Source organism: Hypanus sabinus, chromosome 3 (assembly GCF_030144855.1).
Source record: "Hypanus sabinus isolate sHypSab1 chromosome 3, sHypSab1.hap1, whole genome shotgun sequence".
NCBI classification, from domain to species: domain Eukaryota; kingdom Metazoa; phylum Chordata; class Chondrichthyes; order Myliobatiformes; family Dasyatidae; genus Hypanus; species Hypanus sabinus.
The window spans coordinates 41,342,744-41,363,994 of record NC_082708.1 but is presented as its reverse complement, the minus strand read 5'-3'; the positions used below and the strand labels follow the sequence as shown (position 1 = coordinate 41,363,994).

General features: G+C 39.9%; 1 protein-coding gene across 2 annotated transcripts in view; it reads right to left on the bottom strand.

The window, feature by feature from the left end:
* Positions 1-1,917: 1,917 nt before the first annotated feature.
* Positions 1,918-21,251, bottom strand: part of lnx2a (ligand of numb-protein X 2a) — a 117,605-nt gene continuing 98,271 nt past the window's right edge. Inside the window, exons 8-10 of one of the 2 annotated variants that reach the window (XM_059964141.1) lie at positions 20,565-20,796; positions 16,623-16,781; positions 1,918-6,100 (exon numbers count right to left, since the gene is read on the bottom strand). In XM_059964141.1, the coding sequence (XP_059820124.1) occupies positions 5,965-6,100; positions 16,623-16,781; positions 20,565-20,796 (527 nt within the window). In that variant the 3' untranslated portion in view covers positions 1,918-5,964. The remainder of the gene's footprint in view (positions 6,101-16,622; positions 16,782-20,564; positions 20,797-21,251) is intronic. The other variant, XM_059964142.1, reaches the window with a different exon arrangement.

Here is a 21,251-nt window from a genome sequence, read left to right as displayed (position 1 = left end):
GTATTTCCACTGCATCCTCTCCAGTGTAATCATGTCCTTCCCATATTGTGGTGACCAGAACTGTACTCAGTACTCTATCTGTGACCTAACCAAAACTTAATAATGTTGATTCATAACCTCCCTCTGAAATACAGTGGCCAGCCTGATGAGGACTAGTATCCCATATGCCTCTCAACCACTATGTATTCTGCAAACTTCAAGAAATCTTTGACTTGTACCCACAGTCCTTGCATTCCTCTAAGGTAGTGAGGCTCTGTCACATGCTGTTTTCCCTAGTCCTCACAAAGTGCATCACATCTGATTGATCAGAATTATATTTCATTTGCCATTGTACAGGCCATTTCTCTGATTTCTCCAACTGCAATGAACACGGAGCAACCACTCCCTGCTGAACAACAACGGCTCCTCGGTAGAGATCATTAAGAGCACCAAATTTCTTGGTGTTCCCCGGTGGAGAATCTCACCTGGTCCCTCAACACCAGCTCCATAGCAAAGAAAGCCCAGCAGCGTCTCTACTTTCTGTGAAGGCTGAGAAAAGTCCATCTCCCACCCCTCATCCTCATCACATTCTACAGGGCTTGTATTGAGAGCATCCTGAGCAGCTGCATCACTGCCTGGTTCCAGAATTGCACCATCTCGGATCGCAAGACCCTGCAGTGGATAGTGAGGTCAGCTGAGAAGATCATCGGGGTCTCTCTTCCCGCCATTACAGACATTTACACTACACGCTGCATCCGCAAACAGCATTATGAAGGACCCCACACACCCCTCATACAAACTCTTCTCCCTCCCGCCATCTGGGAAAAAGCACTGAAGCATTCGGGCTCTCACGACCAGACTATGTAACAGTTTCTTCCCCCAAGCTATCAGACTCCTCAATACCCAGAGCCTGGACTGACACCAACTTGCTGCCCTCTACTGTGCCTATTGTCTTGTTTATTATTTAATGTAACGCCTGCACTTTATGCAGTCCTGGGTAGGTCTGTAGCCTAGTGTAGTTTTTTTGTGTGTTGTTTTTACGTAGTTCAGTGTAGTTTTTGTACTGTTTCATGTAGCACCATGGTCCTGAAAAACGTCTCATTTTTACTATGTACTGTACCAGCAGTTATGGTTGAAATGACAATAAAAAGTGACTTGACTTGAATATAAATGAGAAATACTAATTTAACCACATTTTCTTCCAATCCAGGACACTCATTTCTGGTCCTTTTTTATTCTTTTCCATAACTACCATGACACTTAGGATATACTCACAATCTCCAAATGACATCCAAACATTTGCCCAGTTACATTTCCTAAGATTAGGTCCAGTTTTGCCTCTTTCCTAGCTGGACTACCTACGTACCTGACTCAAACAGGTCTCCTGGATGCTTTGGAAAAACTCCACATCCAAGTCTTTTACACTAAGGCAACCCCAGTTAACATTGAGGAAGTTGAAATCTCTCACTACTATAACTCTATTATTATATCTGCTCCTTTAACCCCGCCCCTGCCACCCCCAACATTTGTGAGGCTTGTAGCATGTTGGAGAGTGATCACCCCCTTTTTGTTTCTAAGCTCTTTGAGGGACTTCAAAGGTAACTTCCCTCATTACTTCAGTAATGGACTCTGACTAACGTTACCTTTTTTATACATGCTCTTAATCCAGCCTTAAGATCCTATGCATTAGCAATGTTGAGTCGCTAGCCATTGCCTTTCTTGTAAGCATGCCCCTGTGAAAGTAATAATGCCATATTCCCACATGTTGATCAACTGCAGTTCAGTCTCCATAGACGGAATTTAAACTTGCTCTCCTGTGCTCTGCTTCATCAGGCCTTTCTACATCCAGCCTGATGTGGTGACATAATTTCACTTCTATATTTGACTGTATCTTTCCATGCCCCAACCCACCCCCCCCAAATTGGTTTAAATCCTCTCTACTATACCAACAAACCTCCCTAAAAGGTTGTGACTCACTATGATTCCAATGCAATCTGCTGGTCCTTTACAGGCCTCACCTTCTCCAGAAATGGTTCTAATGATCCAGAAATCTAAAGCTTTCCCACTTGCACTGCCTCTTCTGCCAGGGGTTCATCTTATTCCAATGCTCCCTAGCATATGGCACCGGAAATAACCCAGATATTATGACCTTGAATATCTTGTTGTTCTTTAAACTGCTACCTAGCTCCCTAAATTCATATAACACAACTTCTCTCATTTTATCTATATAGATAACCCCAAGAGCTCTTGCTATTTGAGTCTTTCTTTAGAAAAGTCAATTGTGTTGTGACATCCTTGACTCTGCCACCATTTTGGATTTAGGCTGCAGGAACATATGCCTATTCTACTTACTTTAGCCCTTGCACTCTGCACCTCTCTCCGTGCACAGCTGAATTACCCACAATACTACAGTTAAAAATGTTGGACTTCATGAACCAACTACTGCTCTGGGTAGCAAATATTGAATTAATTAAGGCTGAGCCCCTCCAAATTGGCATGTTGGGGAAAAAAATGTTAAAAGCTTCTACTCTAGATGGTTTATATAGTGAGTTAAAATTCAAATTTCAACATTTTGAGAAAGACCAAGTCAGCTAGGTTTCCAATGCATAAAAGAAATTTTTGCTCATCAGATATGAATGTTATTTGTAGGTTTTTTAATGAGAATTTTAGACTAGAATTAGTCATAGCTCAAACCAGTGTTAACCATAAACTTGGTGCATTTGTTTGAAATCTCAATTCAAACCTCCTTCTTTAGGTACCACTTTCAGATCACTGTCTATTTGGCAGGCCTAGGTAAAAGTGTTATCTGTACTTTTTAAATAATCCCAGCATCACCATGCATATTTGTAAGCATGCATTGCCATCTGTTCTGGCTCCTCTGCATGTCGGGAGTGGGCAGGAGCCCCCATTTCCTGTTGCACTGAATTAATTCAAACATAACTTTACAAAATATCTAGGTGGTGTACAATATCACACCGTCACTGCTTAAACAGTTAAATTCTTAGAAAAATTCAAATTCAAAATTCTGACAGCCTGCTCTTGCCATAGAACTAGTGAGTTAGGCTGGGATACTGTATGTTCTTGGGCTATTAAATAATCTTCAATCGTTTTGGATTAATTAGAAGATAGAATGGTTTTTGTTTTCTCATTCACTAACCACTCCCATTTCATAGTTCACATTAATTTTTTTCTCTCTTTACCCTGCCCCATGGTAGCATAGTGGTCAGTAGGACGCTGTTCCAGTTTGGGGCATTAGAGGTCGGAGTTCAATTCCAGTGCTGTATGTAAGGAGTCCTTGTGTGTCCTTCCCATGGAATGCATGCATTTTCCCTGCATGGTCCATCCCTTCCATAGTCCAAAGACATATAGGGTAGGTTAATTGATCATAGGTTGACAGTCCTGCGATTAGGATAGGTTTGATTGGGGTTGTCTGGGGGGGGGGGGGGTGCGGTGTTACTGAGGCAGTGTGGCTCAAAGGGTTGGAAGGGCCTACTCTGCGCTGTATCATTTAAAAATAAATAAATACACAAAGTATTAACTTACCTATTTGAGGTCTTCACAAAATACCTAGCCTCAACCATTTAGAGATATTTCCTTTTGACTATCCATTTCTTCCTACATTATTTGCAATTGAAAGCCAACTTGTAAATTTACCTCGCAATTTAATATCTCTTTCCTGGTTCATTTTTTCCCCCAAAGTGTAGTCACAGCTGTGTCTGACACTTACTTTCTTTTTCTAAAAGCTTATTATAGCACTTAATCCAAGCATTAATGATATGAATTGGTTTTCCTAATACCCGAGGTGTATTAATAACTCTTAGATTTCTTCAGTACTATTAAAGGGCTCTCCTGTCTTGCAATTTACTGCTTTAATGATGAACTCGGTAAAAAGTGCAAATTAGTGGTGACAGATCTTATTTGTACCAGCATTACATCAGTGAATATTTGAAGTATACTAAAATCTTAACATATCCAAAGGTATTGTTTATAAGTGGCTCTCAATTAACTTTATGCCCTGAATATAAGAAATAGTGAGAGTCGTGTAATGCTTTCAATCATTAACTTTACTTAAGCTACAGAAAGAAATACAATAACTGTCTTATCTTAGATATGAAGGATATAAAAACATGAATGAAGGAAATTGAAAATAAAAATGAAGTTTTGTAAATAGTCAAACAAATCTTCATTATGGAAATGAGGGACAGGAGTGGGTGACTAGTTTAGTGTGTAATTTTTTTTTAAAGACTTCAGTAAAAGGGTGAGAAACATCAGTTTTTTTAAGTGCCGACTGCCCACATGCATTTCCAAAATTTTATTGTTTCATTTTGCAAGAATGCTTTTAAAATGTTTTTATGTATAAAGTTCATGTAATCATATGAAAGTGCATATGTAACAAAAGCCTGTTTTATATTACTGATAGTCTCAGAAATTTTTATTTGATTATAATTTTTGTAAAATCTTTCAATAAATCAGTAAATCATTAATGCAACTGCTATAAGGAGATTAAAAAATAAACCAGGAAAACCCTTAAAAACTCAGTTAAAATAGAAAACATTAACTCATAGATTAAAATAGGCAGTCTCAATTTGACAGAAAATTCACGGCTTGAACTTCTAAAATGATTATGTTAACTGTTAAATTGGATCATTGTACACATATATATTTGAATATTTTAATTTATTATGTTTTATTCCCATCTAATATTGCAAAGTTTTGGAAGTTAATATTTCCCCATGATGCAAGTATTACTAACTACTATCCTTCAACAAAATACATCAAAGTAAAACTTAAGTATACCCATATTAATGAGCTTGTGCAATAATTCATCAAAATGGATCATAACACTAGCTATATTCTATTTCTAGTACTTATTTCACATTGAAGCTACATTCATGGTAGCATGAGGTTCAAAAGTCACAAGGCTTGGACTACTGTAACTGTCAGAAATTTATCTGTTAAGGCTTTTAAGATATGTTACATATATATCTAATTATGTAATTTTTGATCATCTTGAACTGGTGTATTTTTAAATTCCATGAAATAAGAATACTGATTTAAAATCACAATGAGATATTCTGATCATATAGTTGAATTTATAATGTTAGTTATAATTGATGTTATATGATTATATCAAATGTTAGTAAACAATTGATTCTGACCAATTGTGCCATCCAGAAAATAGCCAGGATTCCCTTCATTTACTTGGGACACTGTGCCATTTATTAGGGCAAGGGACTGTTGCCGAGCAGTTTTCAACTAGCGTCAGATGCGTGCACTTGTGTGGCTGTTAGACACAACACCATGCTTAGAACAAAGTTCTTAAATAGCATCAGTTGTGTGCACTTATGTTCTAAAAGAAGTGACCTTTGTCACTGATAGTTGGTGAGAAATAAACAGCAAGATAATTCAGAACGGTTTTGCTCACTGTGATTTCAAGCATTCAGGCTTGGAGATGCCAGAAGCGACTGGAAGTGAAAAATGAAATGCTTTCGCTACTTCAACAAGTTAGTAACTATGAAGAATTTGAAGGTATTGACAATCATCTTGAATGTTCCAATGAAAATGAAGATTTGAAGGATGAAACTGGCGATCACATTGTCCATTATCTACAGATCCATTGATAACAATTAGGAACGAATATACAGTTTTATAGTACTGTAGCAGTATTGTTAGTATTCTAATTTGTTCTGTATTTTATTTAAATACATTATTTGTTACTCAATTGAAGGATAGTTTATCTTTTTATACCTTTTTTAATCCATGAAACTTCGGCTAATTGAAGCAGCTGCTTAATTTGGCCAAAATGTACTGGTCCTGATGTGTCACAATTAACCGGAATCCACTGTATTCAAAACATTTACAGAACAGAACATTTGAGATTTATATCTTTCTGGTTGCTGATTGATTAAAATGCTCAGTGAATTTCTTTTGTATTTGAATCTAAAGGTCTGGTAGAAGGCATGATTTGCAATTGCTTAGTTTGATTTAAATAAGGCTTCCAGGCCATGATACGACTGTTAACGTTACTTTGTTTCGTTGTTCTTTCAACATTGGGACAAGTGCAGAATGGCTCATGCCTGCTGTTGAGAGTCCATTCACTGCGACAATCATATCACCACACCTGTGAAGAGAAAACACATTCTTTCCTTTAGAATTCACAGGTTTTACTTTTTCTGTCTTTAATCATTTACCAAGAATGACAGCTTACAATATCATTCAAATATAATCAGTAGAATTCAACTGCAGAAAAATCAGAAAATATAATTTAACAATCATATGACTAAAATGGAATGAAGTTTGATTTACTGACTATTTACGATTATTACTTTTCAGAGCAAGATCCTGTCAAATTTTCAGTTATTAAATATTGCATTCAACTACCAGACAGGACAGCAAATGAAGACTGACTGAGATACTGTACAATGAGAAAAAATTATTCAGTACCTAACACTAACGTAGCTAGCTTTTCCACCTCCCTCAACAACAATAATAATTTGTATAGCACCATTAGTCGTAGTAAAACATCCCAAGGTGCTGCAACAGCTGTGCTTGCAAGCAATATTTGACTTTCTAAGGGGTATGTTAAGGTCCATGGCCAAAAGGGAATGGAAACATATGGGGGGGGGGGGGCGGAATGGCAACAGAACTGGTGACATGATGGTAGAAGATAGAGTGATTACAATTAGAATTGTTCGAGAGGCCAGAAGTGGACTGATACAGAGATATTAGAAAGTTGGGTGGCTGGAGGAGATTCCAGAATTAGAAAGGGGAGTGATACCATGGATGGATTTGAGATGAAAATAATCTTATAATTAAGATTTTTTTAAACTGGGAGCTTTAAGGGAAAGAAGAACAGTGCTGGTTTAGGGTGTGGACAGCAGAGTTTCAGATGACCAACTGATGGATTTTACAACCATCATTTTCTGGTTAGGAGAGCACTAATTATTTAATTATCAATTATCCAGACACAACGGGTAAGGTTTTCAGTGCCAGATGGGCAGGGCGAGGGTGATAAACATCATTACTGGTGGTGCAATTAGTTTGTCTGATTCAATTTTAGACAGTTATTGAGAACAATAGAACTGGCAGTTAGTGAACACTGTTGTGTTACAGTAATTAAAGTCTTTGGATTACTTAATTAAACTCAGAGTTACATGAAATTTCACAGGCAATCTGGATTTATGCTCCTGTAAGCTTCTTTCTGTCCTTCTCCTTCATCTAATGCTAATCCCTATACTCTTCCTTGTTTATCTTGAAACACATCCATGCTATATCTCAGCTACTCCATGTGGGAATTTGATCCATATTCTAGCTAATCTGTGAAAAGTCTGTCCTGAGTTTTCCCAATGAACTTATTGCTTTCCCTTTCATAGTCACCTCCTGCTCTTCCTGGAGAGAGGAGCCCAGACACTGCAATGTAAATGTACAACTTAGGAGCTCCACTATTGAATATGATGTGTCTGCTGATTGAAAATGGACTTTTCTTCTTTGTCAGAAGCTTGGGGTCAGGAATAGCTTTTCTATTTATTAAAAGGCAACCAGTGACAGCACAGTAGTGTAGAGTTTAGCGCATTGCTTTACAGTGCCAGTGATAATCAATTGGTTCAATTCCTGCCACTGTCTGGAAGGAGTGAGTATATTCTCCGTTACCCCACGGGTTTCCTCCCACATTTCAAAGACATACGGTTAGGGTTAGTGAGTTTGGGCATTCTGCACCAGCGGAAGAAGCATGGCAACAATTGCAGGCTGCCCAACATAATCCCCAGTCAAAGTACAGCACAGACAGGACCTTCAGCCCATCTAGTCAGTGCCCAACCATTTAAACTATCTACTCCCATAGACCAGCACTGGGACCATAGAGCTCCATACCCTTATCATCCATGTAATGTACCTGTCCAAATTTCTCTTAAACATTGAAATTGAGCTTAAATGCACAACTTACGCTGGCAGCTCATTCCACACTCTCACAACCCTCTGAGTGAAGAAGTTTTCCCTCATGTTCCCCTTAAACTTTTCATCGTTCACCCTTAACGTATGACCTCTAGTTGTAGTCCCACCTAACCTTGGTGGAAAAAGCCAGCTTACATTTACCCTATCTATACCCCTCATAATTTTGTACACCTGTCAAATCTCCTCTCAATCTTCTATGTTCTAAGGAATAAAGTCCTAACTTTTTCAGTCTTCCTTTAGAGTTCAGTTCTCCAGTCGCAGCAACATCCTTGTGATTTTTCTCTGTACTCTTTCAACCTTATTTATATCTTTCCTGTAGGTAGGAATACCTACACACAATACAAATTAGGTCTCAATGTCATTTATGACTTCAACATAACATTCCATCTCAATACTTTGATATATGAAGGCCAATGTACCAAAAGCTTTCTTTATGGCCCTATCTATCTGTGCCACCACTTTCAATGAATTATCGATCTGTATTCCCAGATCCATTTGTTCTACAACAGTTGTCAGTACTCTCCCATTCACTATGCAAGACCTACTCTGACTGGTCCTACCAAAGTGCAACACCTCACACTTGTCTGCATTAAATTCTATCTGCCATTCTTTGGCCCATTTTTCCAGCTGGTCCAGATCCCACTACAAGCTCTGATAGTCTTCCTCGTTGTTTACTACACCCCAAGATCAAATTTGCTGATCTTATTAACCACATTACCATCCAGAACATTGATATAGATGACAAACAACAACAGACCCAGCACTGATCTCTGCAGCACTCCACTAGTCACAGGCTTCCAGTCAGAGAGGCAACCATCTACTCCCACTCTGGCTTCTCCCACAAAGCCAATGTCTAATCCAATTTAACTGAGAGAAAATCTGCAGATACTGGAAATCCAAGCAACACACACAAAATGCTGGAGAAACTCAGCAGGCTAGGCAGCACCTATGGAAAAGAGTATAGTTGATGTTTTGGGCCAAGACCCTTCTTTTAGCCCTCCTGATTTCTCAAGTGTTCTCTTTCATTTCTTATACTCCATAAGCACCTCATTTATTGTTACCCTGCCTGTACCTACTATGCACCCTTTTTTTCCTTACCCAGGGCATCAATATCAAGAGCATCCTGGCAGGCCGCACCACTGTCCGGTATGGTGTGGCTACTGCACAAGACCAAAAGAAGCTGCAGAAGGTTGTAAATCTAGTTAGCTCCATCTTGGGCACTAGCCTATGAAGTACCCAGGACATCTTTAGGGAGCGGTGTCTCAGAAAGGCTGTATCCATTATTAAGGACCTCCAGCACCCAGGACATGTCCTTTTCTCACTGTTAACATCAGATAGGAGATACAGAAGCCTGAAGGCACACACTCAGCGATTCAGGAACAGCTTCTTCCCCTCTGTCATTTTATTCCTGAATGGACATTGAAGCTTTGGCCACTACCTAGTTTTTTAAAAAATATACAGTATTTCTATTTTTGCACATTTTAAAAAATCTATTTTATTTTATTTTTTTTTCTCTCTGCTAGATTATGCATTGCATTGAACTGCTGCTGCTAAATTAACAAATTTCACATCATGTGCCGGTGATAATAAGCCTGATTCTGATTCTGAATATCTCTTGAAAACCAAGTTTCCCTAAACCTGTTATCCTGACCTCCTATTATGACAGGCACGTACAAGCTTTAAACTCTCAAAATTTCACTTTTGCAGACCTCCCACTTACCAATTACATCTTTGCCAGAAAACAGCCTGTCCCAATCCACACTTGCCAGATCCCTTCTGATACCATCAAAATTGGCCTTTCACCGATTTAGAATCTCAACCTGTGAATGAGACCTAACTTTTTACAAACTTAATTTGAAACTAACGGCACTATGATCACTGAATGCAAAGCAATCCCCTACCCTTCTGTCACCTGCCCTGTCTCATTTCCTAATAGCAGATCAAGTATCACACACTCTCTCACTAGGACTTCTACATACTGATTAAGGAAATTTTCCTGAATACATCTGACAAACTGTTATCCCATCTAGTCCTTTTACAGTATGGGAATACCAGTCAATCTGTGAAAAGTGAACTTCTCTACTATAACAAGAACCTTATGTTTCTTGCAACAGTCTGCAAACTACAGATTTGCTCCTCTAAAACCCATGGACTGGTTTGCAATATAGCTCCATTAACCTGGTCATACCTTTCTTATTCCTCAGTTCCATAATACCTCACCAGACAACTTCTCCAGTCTGTTCTGACTGAGCACTGTCATGTCATTTTCCTGAACTAGTAACACCATTCTTTAATCCCTCCTGCTCTGTCACATCTAAAATAATGGAACCCTGGAATATTGAGCTGCCAGCCCTGCCCCTCCTGCAGCTAAGTCTCACTAATAGCTTCAATATCATAATTCCATGTGTTGATCCATGCGGAGCTTATCTGCCTTTCCTATACTTCTTGCATTGAATTATACACAGCTCAGGACATTAGTCACACCCTGCTATTTGAATCATCATAATTTCAGGCTGAGTCCAGTCCTGATGAAGGGTCTCGGCCCGAAACGTTGACTGTTTACTCTTTTCCATAGATGCAGCCTGGCCTGTTGAGTTCCTCCAGCATTTTGTGCATATTACTTTGATTTTCAACACCTGCAGATTTATTTTTAATTTGAATCATCAATTTGGTTTGTTACAAATAATGCATTTTCACTGTATGTTTTGGTGGACATGTAACAACTAAACCTGATCTTTTTCTTTCTTTCTATGTTGGATTTGCAAACCATGCCACAGAAGGGATAATTGAAGCTTTGCAGGGCAGGTGCATCCTGTTTGAATTCTATCATGCTCCTTCCATTGTAGTGCTTGGCCTCCATGTGCTCCTGGAAAAGTCCTAAACATCAGATGCTTCTTAACCGTTAAGCACCTATGCACTTGGGAGTCCACTTGGGGTATTTCTTCACCCCACCCAGCCTATTGAGCTTAGAGTGTGTCTTGAAACATTTTCTCTGTCCAGGAAATTGCTTGCTCAGCCTTCTTTTGAAATCTGGTACCATGTGCACTTTGGCAGTAAGGGCAAGTCGATGAAAGATGCTGATTGCCCTTCTGTCCTTGATGTGCTCCCGATCTTAGTAGGACGGGTAGTAGAGGATTTTTTTTACTGTAATGAAGAAATTATGGTTACTAACTAGATGGTGGATCTTGTGTATAATTTCCATCAACCATCTGATCTTTACTTTCTGCGACGTGTTATAGTACCTTTGGCTTCTTAAAATTGTCATAGCCCGTGGTTGTGGTGGAGATAAGCTCCCATTACTTATTACAGTAAATATTCCCAACGGCATGCATCTCAAATAACCTTTTAAGTCCACCCCCTGGCCTTCACAAGTGGCTCAGCTACTAAGCCTGGTGGAACTGTTTCTACTGACAGGAGAAGGGGTAAAGACCGATTACTGGTGCTTTAAGACTATGTGCTTCAGAAAAATCCAGAGCTGGAGTCCCTAAAGCAATCCAACATCAAGTTCAATGCTAACTGGCCACTCCTGTGATGCTGCTGGTGCCAAACTGTATCAGTCTCCACTGTTCCTATGCATTCAGAAGCTGTGTGGAGAAGGATCCTGCTATATGGGCAACAGCTTGTTCTCAATATCATACTGCCCTCACTTGTGTATCATGTAGATGCAATATTGCTGGGACACAATATCCATAGTTGACCCCGACCAATGGAGGGCATCATACAGTACTTTCAGTTCGAAAATGCCTCATGTCCAAGTTGTTCTTGTCAAAATGATCTCGGGATTTTCTGGCAGAGAAACTGAAAGTCCACTCACAGGTTTAAATTTTGGTGGAATGAATGCAGGATTGGAATTTCCAGGTGTCCAATTTGGAAAGTAATACTGGGTTGAATTGGTAATTGTGCTGGATTTGGCCTATACTGATACTGTCCACCTACAGCCCTCCCCCATCCATACAACTGAGCTGCATGTGCAGTGAGGCTTCAGCAACATGTAGGCCTTGAGTGGTGAACCAATGCGATCTTGCCCCAGGAAGCCCTAACAAAGATGGGTGCTAATCTTCCCCTCCTTTCAAAGACTGAGGTGGTTTTAAAAGACTTCAGAGTACATAATATAAAAACACAAATAAAAAAAATAACTTGGCTTTTTCCTTCTAACCTCCAGGTCAGAATTACCAAAATGGAACTACTGACTGTTTTCCAAATCTAATTTCTACTTGAATCAATATTCAAATCCTCTTGTAATTAAACCCCTTTTTTTTTAGACTGATGGGAACATGTACCTGGACCCTCATTATTTCTCACTTATGGAAGATTTGTGAAAGTGGAGCGGCAAAGTAGCAATTGCTCTATGAAATTATGGCTGTAAGATATAAACCACTGTTCTTTAACTTTTTACTTTATCATTATGGCTGCAGCAAACCTTCAGGACCATGCCAACTCTCGATGAAGCTCAACAGAATGAATACTGTACTGCGTTATGAAGATTCAAATGCAATACTCACTAGCTTCAAAGATTGTTTTATTAAAACTTTCCAAACAAATATTTCATTCCATTTAAGTGTTGCTCCATTTCTTGGTTAATTCGTACTGGGTGAAATAACTTAAATTAAATATCATATATCCTGCTCATTTTCCTTACTCCTACCTAACCTCGCTAAGTCTGGCAACAGCACTGCAGTGTTTGTGCAGCTCTGACTGCAAAGCATAAGATTCAAATCTATGCATCCTACCATTACATGCTGCAGAAATATAGTCTTATTCTTGTGTGATTCCTATCCCTTCATAGGCTAATTTCACAGGATTATTCAAAGGACAGCACAGGAACCACTATTATCAACACAATCTACCGTGGCACTTTAGGAAGGAGCATGGAGTTACTTTACAGAGTCTGACATCAGACAGAAAATTACGGTGCCTAGGCAGTCTGTTGCCAACCCTCTCACAACTCACTGATATAATGTTAACAATGACAGCAGACTTATGGTTTCATTGGGTACAAGAATTGGAACATCATGGTATAGTTCTACAAGATATTGAAAAGATTGCATCTGGAATACTGTATGCACTTCTGGTTACCTTACTAAAGGAAAGATTTGGTTAAGCTAGAGGAGTACAAAAAAGATTCACAGGAATGTTGCTGGGAATGGAGGACTTGGGTTTTAAGGAGAGATTAGATAGCTTGGGACTGTTTCTCCCAGAACAACGAAGGCTAATGGATTATTTTATAGAAGTTTATAAAATCTTGAGGGGCATAAATAAGATAGATTCTTTTTCTCCAGACTAGTACAGTCTAAAACTAGAGGGCGTAGCTTTAGAGGGAAAAACCTAGGAGAAGGAAAAGATTTAATAGGGACCTGACGGGCAGATTTTTCGACACAGAAGGGGTTGGGTATGTGGAACAGGTTGCCAGAGGAAGCAGTACAGGCAGGTGCTATTACAATGTGTAGAAGACAACTGGACAAGTATGTGCGTAGGAAAGGTTTAAAGGGATATGGACCAGGGGCAGGCAAGTGGGACTAGGTTAGGAAGACACCTCGGTTGGAATGGATAGGTTGGGCTGCAGGACCCATTTCTGTGCTGCATAACCACAATAACTTGCTTTACAAGTTGTGTTTATTCAGCAAAATCCAATAGTTGTACAGAGTGATGTCATGGATCTGATCTCAAAGTCTGACTTGAAGAATTTAATTGCTTTTGGAAATATCAAAACGGTTTTGATTTTGCAATCACACTGAGATTTGAAACCTTGGAAGGGAAAGAGAAATGTCTGTCATAAAAAATTTGTTGGAAAAATATTTACAGAAGGGTAGAGATAGATACATCTGCTTGAAGTCCATCTTTGCACAGTTCCAATGCCTTTATGAAAGGCTTTGTGGGGCATTAGCAGCCTGTCTGTCATTTGTAGTTATATTGATGGGAAAAACAAAATGGGCTGCAGTGTTAAAGATTTGGCTGTAGTTCTGTGAAATCTGTATGAGACTACTTTATACATTCCAAGTGAAACAATGGCCATTTGTTGCTGATGCCTAAATAGTCCATTGAATCAAGAGGATATTCGTAAGTGCACTTCTGACCTCATTGAGAAACTCAGCTGCTTCTTAATTGTTCTGTTCCTAACTATCAATCAAATGCAAGAGCTCTTAAGGCTGCCATTTGGTGAGTAACTTTAAGGTTTGCAAAAGGGATGAGCATGCCTTGAAGGTATTCAACCTCAGATTAATTGAGAATGCAGCAGGTGTAACAAAGGAAAGATGAATGCAATTATGGGTAATAAGGAATAATATTAAAATTTGTACACAGCTTTACTGTGATACTACTTCATTAGAAAGCATGTCTTTTGGTCTGAGTTACCCCCTATGAAACCAAGAACTGAAACTGGAGCCTATGGCAGTAACAGTCTATATCCAGCTTAAGTAAAATCATTAGTAATAATAGTTCAAGTAAGGCTATAGTATAAAGGTATTAATTATTGAATCATAGACTTAGTACTTTAAGATCCTATATTGACTTAAAAGATCATAAGGATGTGTGAATAATTTGGAATGAGTGCCCAGGAAGTGGGGAAAATGTGAAAAGTGCACGGGTCGATAGGACGAGCCTATTAGATGGGCCAAAAGTCCTGTTTCCGTGCTGTAGTGCTCTATACTTCTCTGACTCTAAAATGTGATTCTCATGGAGCCAAGTGCTCGCTTGCACACCCAGAAAGCTGTTCTCTTTGACACGAGACTGCTGATGATGGGGGCCGGACTGAGTCTCTTCTTCCGTCTCTTCATGTGGCCTTCGTATAAGTCCTCACCCCTCTCCAGATTTTCAGCCCACTGGTTATCAGTAGGTCAACAATGATGAGGAGGTCTGGCTCTGAAAACTGTGGAGTGTTCACACTACAAAAATCTCATCTTCAGCAGCATCAAAGTGATCTTCACTAAACTTCAAGCTGTAGCATGGCTGTTTTTGTAACATTTCTCTGCTGGCATGCTTACAGTGAAGTAAACTGCAGTTTGAGCAGGAGATAACCATTTATTGGTCAGTGGGGTAGCTCTCCCGGTTGAACTGAACTTTTCAAGGATGACTGGATTGGGAGTGACTTTACTCCATTTGATTTTCATGGTGGCAGTTCTATTGTCATTCTACATTAATGTAACTGTTTTGATACAGATGAACGGCTTCTGAAGGTGCAACCACACTGCTGTGGGTCTGAGTCACATTTAGGTGAACTTGTGTTAGGGCATCAGATTTCCTTCTCCTGAAGGTCCTAAATACCTGTAATTACACTTATTTTAGAATTGGCTAAAGTACTATAGTGTAATTATATTCTCCTACCACTGTAATTATAACCATTGTGATGGGAGCAAAAACCTCTACAGAGGTGTGGTGGAGAGTATATTGATTAGCTGCATCACAACCTGGAATGGAAACACCTACATGGATATGACTTGGTCTATCATGGGTAAAGCTCTTCCCACCATTGAGCATATCTACACGGAGCACTGTCACAGGAAAGCTGCATCAGGAACCCCCACCACCCACGTCATTTTCTCTTCTCACTGTTGCCATCAGGAAGAAGGTACAGGAGCCTCTGGACTCACACCACCAGGTTCAGGATCAGTTACTACCTCTGAATCATCAGGATCTTGAACCAAAAGGGATACCTTTACTTGTCCCTCACTGAACTGTTCCCACAACCTATGGACTCACTTTCAATGATTCTTCATCTCACGTTCTCAATATTTATTGGTTATGTATTTATTATTTATTTTGTATCTGCAGTTTGTTTTCTTTTGCACATTTGTTGTTTCTCTGCCCTGTAGGGTGCAGTCGTTCATGTTTCTATTACGGCTCTTAGAGTTGCTGTGTATGCCCACAAGAAAACAAATCTCAGGGTTGTATACAGTGACATACATGTACTTCGATCTTTGAAATACTGCTTTGGTAGTTCCATTATTAGTAGAATAAAGGAAATTAAAATAATCAAAAAAATAAGAGCATAAAATTTCTCTTAAAATGGTGAACCATTTTCTAAATCTAACGCATCCTGCTTTACCTTGTCTCCACTTAAAGTCATGAAAAAAACCTGCGTTTGCAGACTTGTACTCTGAAAACTCAATTACATTACATTAGCTGCTTACAGTATTGTAGAAACAACTCTAAATAATGACTGACACAAATACAATGCTCACACTCACTTATTTTGAAGTAACTGTTTTATGTCAGTTGAATATGTAGGTGAATGGTGTCAAATTCTAAAACATGTAAATTATTTACAGTCATCCTCATTTACTGGATTCTCAACACTTGAGCATTTATACCCAAGCTGGTACCTAACTATGTCTGTACACAATATTACTCAATTATTACAATAGTTGTAAGGTTTGCTAAGCATCTATTTGTGATTAAATTCTCCCTGAGCAACAGAGGAATGGATAATTTATAAGTAGTTTCATTTCAAAAAGCCAACTTCTTCAAGAATTTCTGTCTGAGTAGCTTCCAAACTGAAGGCATAAATGTTGATTTCTCTAACTTCTGGTAATATCTCCCCCCATCCCCCAAATTCTTATTTCTGCTTCTGCCCCTTCCTTGCCAGTTCTGATGAGGGGTCTTGGCACAACATTGGAATATTTCCCTGACTTGCTGAGCTTCCAGCATCTTGTGTGCATTTCTCCAAGACAAGTTAGTTTAAAAAAAAGATTACTTACTTCAGTCTTCCATCATAATAAGCTGGTGTGCCAAACACAATTGTTTTGATAAAAAAGGGCTGATTACAGTGATTTTCTTCATAACCTCCAACAATACTAAAGCCCCAGTTTCCTGAATTACTCCTCTGTAGAACAATATCATGGCTGATATGAAGGGAGCTGAAAAGAAATGAAACATTGCAGTAAGTGGTTACTAAACCTCTGCATTGCCACTTGCCTATCACATATAAAATAAAACAGTGCAGCACAGTACAAGTCCTTTGGCTCATAATATTGTGCCAACATTTTATCTACTTCAAGATCTGTCTAATCCTTTCTTCCCACATAGTCCTCCATTTTTCTTTCATCTATGTACCTATCTCAGATTCTCTTGATGTCCCTCATATCTACTGTTACCACCAACCCTGTAGGGCATTTCATGCACTAACTATTCTGTGTTAAAAGAAACTTCTGTACCTATGACATCCCTCCTATATTTTTCTCCAAACACCTTAAAATGATGCCCTTTTGATAAGTCACTGCTGCCCTGGGAAAAAAAGATACTGGGACTGGCTAGCCACTCTGTCAATGCCTCTTATCTTGTACACCTCTAATCCTCCTTCATTACAAAGAGAAAAAGCCAATCTCACTCAACCTTTCCTCACAAGACACATTCTCTAAACCAGGACGCATCTCAGTAAATCTCCTCTACACATCCACATCCTTCCAATAATGAGGTAACCAGAACTGAACACAATACTCCAAGTGTGGCCAAACAAGAACTTTCTAGAGCTGCAACATTACCTTGTGGCTCTTGAAGTAAATTGCTTTACAAATGAAGACCAGCACATGATTAGCCTTCTTGACCACACAATCAACTTACGCAACAACTCTGAGGGATTGATAGACATGGACCACAGGATCTTCTTGTTTCTCCACATTGCAAAGAATCTTAACCTTGTACTCTTGCCTTCAAGTTTGACCTTCCAAAGTGTAACACTTCATACTTTCCTGTGCCACTTCTCAGCCCAGCTCTGCATCTTATCAGCATCCTGTTGGAACCTATGACACTTTTCTACACTATCAACAACAGCACCAACATTCATCCGTGTCATATGCAAACTTACCCTTCCACTTCTTCATCCAAGTCATTTATAAAAATCACAATAAGCAGGGGTCCCAGAACAGATCCCTGCGGAACACCACTGGTCAATGACCTCCAAGCAGAGTACACTCCATCTGCTACCACCCTCTGCCTTCTGTGGGTAAGCCAATTCTGTTTCCTGGATCCCATGCCTCCTGACTTTCTTAAAGTCTACCATGGAGAACCTTCTTGAACACCTTATTAAAATCCATATACGCCACATCCAGCACTTTACCTTCATCACTTCCTCAAAAAGTCCAATAAGGATTTGAAGATCATTGCCAACAGTGCAGCAATCTCTTCCTCATTTCATCTAATATCCAGTTCAGTTATTGTGACTTACCCATCTTAATATTTTTCAGAAGCTACAACACATCCTCTTTCATAACTTCAACACATTTAGTACAGTAGCCTGTTGTATGCTGACTTCACATTCAACAAGGTCCCTCTCACTGGTAAATACTGAAGCAATGTATACATTAACAACTGCCCCTACCTTCTCTGAATCGAGGCACATATTTCCTCCTTTATTGCTGGTCGATTCTACCTTCACTCTAGTCATCTGCCTGTTCCTACTTATGTGTAGAAACACCTTGGGCTTTCATTAATCTTACTTACCAAGGCCTTCTCATGTAAGGCCCTTCTTAAGCCCTTTCCAGGCAGTAATCCTGAAATTACTACCCTTGAGGAACTGCTTTTTAGCTTTCTTCCTAGCTCCCTATATTCACTCTTGGGACTTCAATCTTTTTCCTAGCTACATCATTGGTAACAGTCAGTGTTACAATTTCTGGTTGTTCACTCTCCCTCTTGCTGTGGACTCAGTTATCTCTGACCCTGGCATCAAGGATGACTTAGATCAATTCCACAGCAGAGGGGGCAACATGCCACCCGGGAATCTCTTTCGTGTTTACAGAATCTCCTGATTTTTCCCGAACTAACTAATCTGCCCACGGCCCAGGCAGTTGTCCCCACAAGCTTCAAGGTCGCCACCATCGTGCCAGTGCCAAAGCATTCCACTGCCATGGGCCTGAATGACTTCCGCCCAGTTGCACTCACCCCCATCATTGCAAACTGCTTTGAGAGACTGGTTCTACCACATCTGAAATCCTGTCTGCCCACTACCCTGGACCCCCATCAATTTGCCTATCACACCAACAGGTCAACAGAGGATACCATCTCCACAGCATCTCACTCTGCCCTGACCCACCTGGACAGCCCCAACTCTTATGTCAGGATGCTGTTCATTAACTTCAGTTCGGCATTCAATACTGTGACCCCCTCCGAACTGATCGCCAAACTTCACCAGCTTGGTATCAGCTCATCCCTCTGCAATTGGATCTTGGACTTTCTGACTAACAGACCCCAATCTGTTAAGTTAGACAACCTCTCCTCCTCCACTCTCACCCTGAGCACCGGTGTGCCTCAAGGCTGTGTACTGAGCCCTCTCCTGTACTCCCTTTCCACCTATGACTGCATTCCTGTACATGGTTCTAACTCCATAAGCAAGTTCGCAGACAACACCACGGTGGTTGGCCTGATCAGAGGGGATGACGAGACGGCCTACAGGGACGAGGTCCAGCACCAGGCCACGTGGTGTGCCGACAACAACCTGGCCCTTAACACCCAGACGACCAAGGAGATCATTGTGGACTTCAGGCATGCTAGGAGCCACACTCACATTGATCTACATCAATGGAGCTGTAGTGGAGAGTGTACCAAGCTTCAAATTCCTTGGTGTCCACATTTCCAAGATCTCACCTGGTCCCTGAACTCCTCCATCCTGATCAAAAAGGCACAACAGCACCTTTATTTCCTGCAGAGCATCGAGAAAGCTTACCTTTGTCCCAGGCTACTGATGGACTTTTACCGCTGTACCATTGAGAGCATACTCACCAACTGCATCTCAGTGTGGTATGGCAATTGTCCCATATCGGACCGCAAAGCACTCCAGTGCGTGGTGAAAACTGCCCAGTGGATTATCAGCATCCACTTGTCCACCATTGTCTACCATAAATGCTGTCTGGGCAGGGCGAAAAGCTCACCCTAACCTTGGTCTTTTTAACTCTCCTCCCATCCGGTAGGTGCTACAGGAGCCTCCGCTCCCACACCAGCAGGCTCAGGAAGAGCTTCTTCCCCGAGGCTGTGACCCTGCTGAACCTCACATCACAGTGCTAAGCAGTATTGCACCCATATTGTACTGTCTCAGTACTTTTATATCTGCATGCTGTAACACTTAATTTTTATTCACAGTTATTTTGTAAATAACATTATTCTTTGCATTTCTGGTTAGATGCTAACTGCATTTCATTTGGCTTTGTACCTGTACTCAGCACAATGCCAATAAAGTTTAATCTAATCTAATCTGTGCATGAGGAACACAATACTGCCCTGTACTCCATTCTCACTGCACTACTTGTGCATTAATTAAAAAAAAGAGAAACCTGATAGAAATCTCATCCTAGCTTCTGCCTCTTGCCAGAGTTTCCCACTCTGACCCTGTCCACTCACACTATGGCTTCTCCACTTAAACCTAGTTTCCTTTAATTGGCCCTTGACAATCACCTGATCACCCAATCAATTTAAAACTGAACAGAAAGCCTCAACAGGCATTGCTTTTTAAATCTGCTTCTCACAACAAGTAACAGCTCCTGTTACTTGAAACTGAACAGAAAATCTACTATGTAGCCTTTATCACTTTAGGAGGGATTAGGTTGATTAATAGCCATTGATTTAATAAGCTAATATGGTTACCACTTGATTAATGCTGAAAGATGTTTGTGTTTCACCTATTTATAAAATGAAGTGCTGAAGATACACACCTTGGCAATCCTAGCCACATAACCCATGATGGTGACCAGCTGGCATCCACATCATTCTCGTTGTTTGAGCTCTGATGCTCGTCTGCAGCTTGACTCTGCTCATCTGTTGTCTGTACTTCCAGTGCTTTCAGTATTACAACTGGGGAGTTAGCACTAGCTTTCAATGTCGCTACTGCTTCACTATGACTTAGGCAGGTCAGATCTGAACCATTGATACTCAGTAGTACATCCCCTGTTTAAATAATCATACTTATATTCAACTTCCTGTAATTCAATGTATGTTACTCTTCAGGGACTTGCATTTCCTAAACAAATTGAAAAACAGATATCCTCTCCGAGTTCACGGATTAACATATAACTTGAGCATGCATTTTGAAACTCCCAAATAATTTTCTTCTTTGATGAAGAAAAATATAATATACAGTTCTTATTCTAATCTTTAGATTTGCTGTAGGAGTCTCTTAGAATAAATAATGGGCTTATTTATTGATTAAAATGCCAACATTAAAAGTTTTTGGAACAGGAAGTTTGATTTCATTCTTATCTCAGCCCTCAGTCCCAAAGTAAAGCAATTCAAAAAAGCTTCAATAAATTAATTGAATACGAATTCCACAGGCATTCAGAAAGCTGATAAAGGGAATAATAAAGAATAATGTTATTAAAGTGCTCTAACTTTTCAATTCTCAA